General features: G+C 37.7%; 1 protein-coding gene across 1 annotated transcript; it reads right to left on the bottom strand.

The window, feature by feature from the left end:
- Positions 1 to 221: 221 nt before the first annotated feature.
- On the bottom strand, positions 222 to 1256 carry LOC125357720 (trace amine-associated receptor 8b-like). The gene has a single exon (XM_048354655.1). The coding sequence runs from the start codon at positions 1254 to 1256 to the stop codon at positions 222 to 224; it is 1035 nt and encodes a 344-aa protein (XP_048210612.1).
- Positions 1257 to 8895: the final 7639 nt, after the last annotated feature.

Below are 8895 nucleotides of genomic sequence, written 5' to 3'. Positions count from 1 at the left end.
GGACTTGAAGAAAATGTGACATAGCTGAAATAAGTAAAGCATTTTGTTATTTATTTTTAGACCAGTAAATCTTCATAAATTTAAAGACATGTTTCTGAGAATATTATGTGACTAATTTCTAAAAATATTATGAGTCCAGAACTTTTGAAGTGGTCCATACATGCCTGATGATTAATCATAAATACTTACACCAGGGACAAAAAATTTCCCCATCTTAGCACTTATTCTGAAAATAAACTCATAGTTGATGAACTACTTTTGAAAATTTCCCCTCTTAAAATAAGTTTTATAGCTTTCCTAAACCAAGGATAAAATATAGCATAGATCAAAGGATTCAGAACTGAGTTGTAATAAGCAGTCCAGCAACAGATTTCATAAATAAAGGCAGGAGTGATAAATCCCATATAAGCATCAACTAATGTATCAATTGTGTATGGTAGCCACGAGACCATAAATGCTACCACCGCCACCCCCAGAGTTTTGGCTGCTTTTCTCTCTCTCTTGGCCACTCTGGCTTTGTAACTCTCTGAGGATGAGTCTGCATTGCTGCTACCCACAGTACTTTCAATTTTTATAGCTTGTTCTCTAGCGACCAAAAATATCTTAGTATAAACAACAATCATAACAAAGGTGGGCATGAAAAAGAGCAGAGAATGTATCAAAACCCATTCCTGATTGAGAACTATTTGACAGCCACCTACACAGTTGAAGGCAGTTACTGAGCTCTCCATCCCATCATCACTGATACCTGTGAGGAACACAGCACCACTGTACAGCAGGGGCAGCACCCAGGAGATACCAATGCAAACTCCTGATACAGACATTGTGAACTTGGTGGGATAGGTGAGAGGGTCAGTGACCGCGATGTACCTGTCAATGGAGATGAAGCACAGGTGGAAGAGAGAGGAGTAGCAAAATGCTACATCACAGCAACTGTGAATGGTGCAAAACTGGGCTCCAAAATACCAGCAGCTCTCCACAGACCTGACCATGCTGAAGGGCATCACGGTGAACCCCACCAAGAAGTCAGCACAGGCCAGAGAGGCGATGAGGAAATTGGCTGGAGAATGCAGCTGCTGGAAGTGCAGAACTGAAGTCATCACCAGGAGGTTCCCAAACACTGCCAGCACAGCCCCAAAGCCAAACACTGAGTAGAGGACCATCCTGGGTCCAGGTGAGTAGGGAGTCTTGATACAGGATCCATTCACATTCTCATAGCAGAACTCCAACCCTGGCTGCAAGATATGGCTGCTCATGCTGCTGCTGGTGGAGGCTTGCTTATGTCTGTCCTTGCTTTTGGTAGACAATAATACCTTTGAGTTATAGCAACCAAGACAAAAATCATACTACCTACCTATTTATCTATTTTTAGGTATTGCTTAAATTATACCCTTTGAACATACTAATTAATAAGCCATGGAAAACCACAGAAAATCACAGTCTTTATCTTTAATCACATAATCTCTAGTAAGGAAAATCTCTACTATGACATTTCATCTCTCTGGGAATCAAAACCCTGAATAAGTCCAGTGATTGTGTTTCCATACCTGGCTGTTTTCTTCTGCACACGTTTTCTTTGCAAAGGATAATCCCAAGGAAATAAATATTGAGAAGTCCCCCTGTTAATAGGCTTCTGCCTTCTAGGATGTTTTAGGAAGCCAGCCAAAGCATTTCACCTTTTATACATTCCTCCCAAGGAGTCCCTATAGTGCAAGGTGTGATTCAGGGAAGGAAACTTACTTTTCATAATTATAACTAATGAGTCTCCAATACAATGTCATTCTCTTTGCTCAACTACTTTATGGAACACGTGTGTTTTTTCTTATCAAGACATTTAATTCCAAATGTGCTGAGACTGTAAATTGCCTTTCCTTATGTTTTGACTGCCTACCAATCCACATGGCCAGGCACAAAATTAAATTGCAGAAGGAGTGAAACCTTTGTTCAAAAATAAAAGGAAAGAAAATGTCATGAAAGTTTGTACAGTAACATGCTGTTTGTTTTTACTATTTCATTTGACAGTTCTGGCATTGGTATTTGCTACATAGTCTCACAGTTCTTATTTATTTCTTATTTATTTTTGTACAGGTAGTGGAGGTTGGACATGATATCTTGTTGTGTTGCTTGTCTTTTTTTGCTCTGGGCTTAAGCTTTACCACTATAGCCACATCTCTACCTCTCTGTTTTTACTGGTTAATTAGACATAACATACTCTCATACTTTACTATGATGGCTTTGAACATTTGTTTTCAATCTTAGCCTCTTGAATAGCTAGAATTACAAGCATGAGAATGTGGCACCCAGGTAACATCTTACTTCTTAATAGATTTTCACTGGTTAAGTAATGACTCTCCCAGCTCTCTGTTCTCTGCCTTGCAGCTTAGTCTTCTCTGAACCCATAGCAGGTTCTCCTCCCCAGCTGCTGAACCAATGAGGCATGGCTTCAATAGAGAGAATGAAGTTGACTCATGCAGTAACCATCATTATTGGTTTGCCTCTGCCATATACACACAAATTCCAAGGGATTACAATGTCCACTCTATACCTGGGCTGGTGAGTAAAGACACTTTCCACCCTGAATAGTATTCATAGTATACTATGAATTGACTGTAGGGGATGATGTCAACAAACTGTATGTGGCCCTGAGAGTAAGGGCAGCAAGAGATAGGAAGGCAGATGGTCAGGGTAGGAGGGAAAATCTGAATGATGTCTAAGGTACTAGGGTTTGAAGAAGTAGGTGACTGAATCTCTGGACAGGAGGAAACATGATGGAATTCAAAACTACAGTTAATTCAAAGTTTCAGGCATCTAGTACATTTTCCATTGCCCTTCTTGACTTTATTTAATAAAACTCAAATTCAAAGATAAAATACTGAAAATTCAAATGTAGAACTGTAGTAATTTCAGTGCCCAATGTAACTGCATCACTTGCATAAACATGAACTGTTATCCTACCTCTATCATGTGAGACATTTAATCCTCTCCAAGAATATCCTACATGGTTTTAATGACAAAATGGCTAGTAGAGTAGAGAGGGAGGAGGCCGAGGGCTAAGTAGGTAGGATAATAACAGTCTTTCCTGGGCCAGAGTGATGTTCTGTCAGTATCATCATGAACTTCTGGAGCTAGAGAGGGAGATTAAGACATGAAGACCTGTAAAGGGAGGTCTGAAGTTCTAAGAAAAGATTTCTAGTCTTGGAAAATAGCCACCTTTGATTATATAAAGTAGCTATGAGTTAGGAAATGGTCAAGACACGTTTCTTCCAACCCACTGTTTTGAGGACTTAAAAACAGAACAACCACCTGCCATTTAAAGTAAAGATAGTAAATGTATGTGGGCATAACTTGAGCTTCAATGTACTTCAGGCTGGCTATGCTGTTTGAAAGAAACGCTTCATCATTGATGCCTAGAACCCCAGTGGGGTGAAGCTTAAGGAACTTGTGAGGATCGTATCAGTTTGAACAAGATCATGGCTCAATCCAAAGCAAAAGCCCCCAAGCCAAACATGGAGTAGAGGACCATCCTGGGCCCAGGTGAGTAGGGAGTCTTGATACAGGACCCATTCGCATTCCCATAGCAGAACTCCAACCCTGGCTGGGAGACAAGGCTGCTCATTCTGCTGCTATTCCAGGTTTGCTTTTGGGAGAGATAAATAATTTTAAATTCTAACAATGACTTAAAGGTCATATTTTCAAGCTAAACCATCTGTTTTTAAATATTGTCTGAAATTATACCATTTGAACATGGCAACTATGAAATAAATTTAAAGGAACACCACAGGAATTCATGGTCCATGTCTTTTTATCACATAATCAGTTTAGTAAGGAGAAATGTAGCTCCTTGTTTACCACAGATAAGTCATTTCATCTCTCCCTAAACCTAAAATGTGAATAATTCAAATTATTTCAGTGCCTGGTTTACCTGTTTTTTCTTTTTTTTGCAAAGGATAATTTTAGAGAAATAAATATTGAGAAGTCACAATTCTGCCTCCTAGGATGTTTTAGGAAATCAACCAAACCGTTTCACTCTTTATAAATTCACCTTGAGGGGACTAGTCCCTACTATGTGAGGTGTGAATGATGGAAGGAAACTTATTTCTTATAATTATAATTAATGAGGTCTTCTACACAACATGATTCTTTCTACCCAACTGTATCATAGCATTACCTGTGCTATTCATAATCTAGGTGTTTAAGTTCACCTGTGCTGGAATAGGTTAGCCCATCTAGCCTAGCTGTAATGTTTCCTTTTCATTATTTTCAAGACTGTTTACAGAACTCACAGGCTCTCCCTCACACAAAAACATTATCAAGGAACGTTTCTTAAAAGTATGAAGGAAAAAATCACAAAAAGTTGTACAAAACCATACCAAGGTTTCCCTTTTACTCTTTCTCTTAACAAGTTGTGCCATTTGGTTTTTGGCTATATAATCTGCCACTTCTTGGTTAACAGATCTTGGTGGGTAAGGTAAAGACCTCTTGGATGTCTGTGCTTGGTCCTACTGCAAATCCCCTTACTTTTGCCTGCTGAACCAATATGCCATGAGAGCATTGGTGAGGAGGAAGCTTTTCTAGGCCAACTCTTGTCGTAGGCTTGACTCAACCATACACATATAACAGAACTCTGACAGATGGCAACTTCCACTTCGTGTCTGGACTGGGGAGTAAATTAGCTTTCCATTGCATGTAGCTCTGTGGTATGCTCTGAATTGTGCTGAGGTCAACAGCCTATACCTACGAGGTCCTGAGACCAAGGACAGTAAAAGAAAGGCAGGTAGTCATGGGAAGATAAATTTGGATGAGATTCAAGGTACCAGAGCTTGAGGAAGCAGGCAGCTAAAACTTTTGGAATGGGGTAACATTATGTAATGAAGTATCACAGGTATTTCCAGGTTATATGCATCCAATTATATTTTATTGTCACTGTATAACACATTTAACAAATCTCACTCATCAAACTGTTAAGAAATTCAAGACAACTACAGGCACAAAACTATTATCACAGGGTTCTTTGTTACTACATCACTTCCAAGGCCATAGAGCTTCCTTTCCTCTTTCACTTTAGATATTAAATTATCTTCTTGTAATGACACTTCAAGATGAAACCAAGAATGTGCTATATAGCTGTAACTATAAAATATCCAGTATAATAGAGAGGGTTTATCACCTGGGGGGTCACAGGGTTGGAGTAATAACAATCTTTTCTCACTCAAATTGCTGCTCTTGTCCTATAATCAGGGATTTAGGGGATGAACCAGGAGCTTAAGTACTGAAATTCCGAGAAAGGCTTTGCATTTTTGGATAGCAGTTTTCTTTTAATTTTAACAAGCAGTTGTGAAGTAAGAAATGATAAAAAAAATTCTTTCACATCACATATTAAAACCTTCAAAGCAGAATGGCATCTATCATTTAAGATAATTACACTAAAAATATGTGGGAAAATTCAAGCATCATTGCAGAGCAGGTTGACTATAGTGTTTAGGAAAAATTCTCTACAAGTGTTTCCCATAAATCTTGGAGGTAAACCCTGAGTAGTTGGTCCAGATCATATCAGTTTCCATAAAAAAAGAGATAATGAGTCTACAGATGTATCTGAAGAAAACCAAAAAAATTATATACCACTGTACAACCAAAGTAACTTTATTAAACAAAATTCTTTAACTATTGATTTCAAAATGACTTTTATTGAATCAGGTTGATAAAATATTCCAGAAGCCAAAATGTAAAATTGAGGTATGTATCCTTTATTGCAGGACTGAGATATAATGTTTATCTTAGAAGTGTGTGTGTGTGTGTGTGTGTGTGTGTGTGTGTGTGTGTGTGTGTGTGTGTTGATACAAGGGTTCGAATTCTGGACCTCATGCTATCCTTTGGCTTTCTTGCTCATAGGGGGCACTCTATCATTTGAACCACACTTTCTGTATGGCTTTTTGTTGGTTAATAAGAGATGGAGTCTTATGGACTCTGCCCAGGCTGCGTTCAAAACTCAGCCTTCAGGTCTCAGTCTTCTGAGCAGCTATGATTGCAGGCAGTTATAACAGGCAGTACCACTAGTGCTTGGCTGATGCCATAACTTTCTGAAGAGGTTCAACTTTCAGTATTTCTCCCATTTTGCTTTGTGCTAGTCCATAACACACAATCAACATTTCACACACAATATTAAATGACAAATTCAAGGAGTAAAGTGTCCACTTTTAAGCATTTCTGAGTACAGAAGTATATGCAAGCTAAACATGTATCTGTCCATTAGTTACTTAGTAGCCACAAAGTTCCCATATCAACTGTCCTAGAAGTACAGATATGTGCTCAAGTGATCCTTTATTTACTTAAAAAATGCCTCAACTGCTCAAAAGCAGTAATACTGGCAACTAAGATTTGCCAAATAGAAGGAGTAAAGTGCCTTCTTTATGCAAAAAGATGGAAGATTCTCACTCCAAGGGATGAAAACCATTGTCTGCCAATGTTGCCAAGAAGACTCGAATATCCTGTAAAGTGGGACAAAGAAATTCATGCTCAATTTTTTTGTAGCTCACATTTTGAAGTACCTTTGAAAGAACTCAGTCATTCACATAATCTCATCACACAGGTGTCAAGTGTGTGATTTCAGATTATCAGGAAAACAAACAGGGTAATGCAGTGCCATGAAATATTGAGGGAGAATGAGACTGGCAGAAAAAGAGACCACATGCATGTAACCTTTATTAGAGTCTTATTATTGTAATTTGTATAGCTCATTGTTAGCCATTATTATTAATTTTGTATTGTGCCTAATTCACATTATATATTTTGTCATATGATAAAATTTGTAGACATATTATCTCCTAGTGATAATTGATAATAGTTTGTTTATCGTTTCTAATTGCTCATAATCACCATACCTGCCTTTTTGTAGTAGGTCATCCTACCACTGCAATATCAATAATTATTAAGCCATCCCAAGGCCAAACTACTGGTGTCATAATATTGAGATTTTATACCACTGTTAAACATAGAAAGCTTAAATGTGTCCCATCCCCAAACTCTGAGAGATATGAAGATTAAGGGAAGGGACAGCAATAGTCACAGAAGAGAAGCCACTATAATAAAGTAATACAACCACTGTAATGGTGTCATTACACATGGGTGCATGTGTAATTTATATGTGAAGGTCCAAACACCTTGCTTGCCAATCTTCTGAGTGATAATTAAGTTTGAATGAGATATTTGAGATGGATTCTAATCTAATTAGTCAGATGTGGGTCAAAGCAGAAATCCTCTCAAGTTGTCTAAAATTCTTGCATATATATCTATGTTCCAATATTGCTCACAGACCATCTTCAGTAAATAGTTCTGTGATTTTTAACACCAGGATATGATACACAGGCAAGCTTCTTGTTCTTGCATCATCAAAAGTTTTCAGTGCCATTTCTGCCCTTGTCCCTTAGCTTACAGCTTGTTGCTTCCTCAAAGATGTACTTAAAAAGTTGACTACATAAACCATCTCCCCAGTGATTGAGTGTGGAATATCCCTCATTATGAGAATGGATGTGATAATTATGTCCTATGATCAGGGCAGTGTCAAACGCAGAAGACTTAATGAGAGGAAAAGGAGAAATATTATGTGTTCTATGAATCAAAGGTGAAGGTAACAAGAAAGTGGTTAAGTGTTAAAACAGTAAATGATGAGTACTGGGTACTTGTTACAAGCAAGCTATTTGAGTAATGAGCTGAGAAACACTTTTAGTTCATGAAAAAGAATCAGTTCTCAACTTGATTCGTTTCATAATCTATTTACCTTGGCCAAGTGGTTTATAGTAATATTGCTAGCATACTATAAGAATACTTAGAGCTGAATGAGGAATAATGTGAAATTATGCTTGCGCCAATCACAACTGACAAACATTCTGCAGCAAATCTTCCCTTCTTATGTCTCAGGCAGAGCTCATGCTGCCTAGTCACCTTGCAAGTTGACTGTCTAAATTTTGTTCATCTCCATTTAAAACCTTCTGCCAATATCTGTGTATCTTGGTCCTCCTTGATCTTTGTGGTATTCAGGTAACTTCAAAAGGCTTAATTTAGAAAAGGAAAATGTCTGTTTACCCTATCCGCTTTTTCTGCTTCTATTCTATAAGGAGAAGAGGAATTGAAGAAAATGAGCAAAATTATTTTTGTGTGTAGGTGTATGTGCCAGTTCTGAGGCTTGAACTAAGGGCCTGGGCATTGCCCAAGTAGGCTAGTGCTCTATCACTTAAGCCAGATAGCTCCACTGGTGGTTTTATAGAAAGTGAATGGGAGATAAGAGACTCAAGGATTTTCCTGCTCAGGCTTTCTTTGAACCCCAGTCCTCAGATCTCAAACTCTTGAGTAGCTAGGACTAAAGGTGTGAGCCACCAGTGCCCCATGAGCAAAATGATTTTATATAGTCTCCACTTGTAGCACTCACCTAATTAATTGGTAGTCTTGTGTTTTGTGACTTTTACATCATAGTCTAATGGTTGGATGGTAAGGACAATACAAAACAATAACAATCAATGTAATTTTTTGTCATTGAATCAAATAACCAATACTGTACATTTAGAAAGGAAACTTTTACCAGAAGATAATTCAAATAAAATTCATTCTCATTAAAAGCTCGTTCCCATGAAATATGAAATTTATCATGTACAATAAGTAAAAATTTAAAAATAACCACTTTGATCCACAGAGAACATAGAGTCGTATTTGAGAAGGTGACCATGTAGATTTTTTCTATTCTCATTAAAACGTATAAATTGCATAAAGCAATGAGTTTCACTACAGTATTTCCATATGTATACAGACCATGTCATGAACATTTTTGTACAAATGCTTTAAAATACCTTTATTTTCAAAGGAAGCCCATACTTATTTAGAAAACATTCATTTACTATTGCATTC

Source organism: Perognathus longimembris, chromosome 9, assembly GCF_023159225.1.
Source record: "Perognathus longimembris pacificus isolate PPM17 chromosome 9, ASM2315922v1, whole genome shotgun sequence".
Classification (NCBI taxonomy): domain Eukaryota; kingdom Metazoa; phylum Chordata; class Mammalia; order Rodentia; family Heteromyidae; genus Perognathus; species Perognathus longimembris.
This window is presented reverse-complemented; position numbering and strand designations above follow the sequence as displayed.

Coding starts and splice junctions, on each gene's coding strand:
- LOC125357720 (XM_048354655.1), bottom strand. CDS start 1,256: ATGAGCAGCCATATCTTGCAGCCAGGGTTGGAGTTCTGCTATGAGAAT.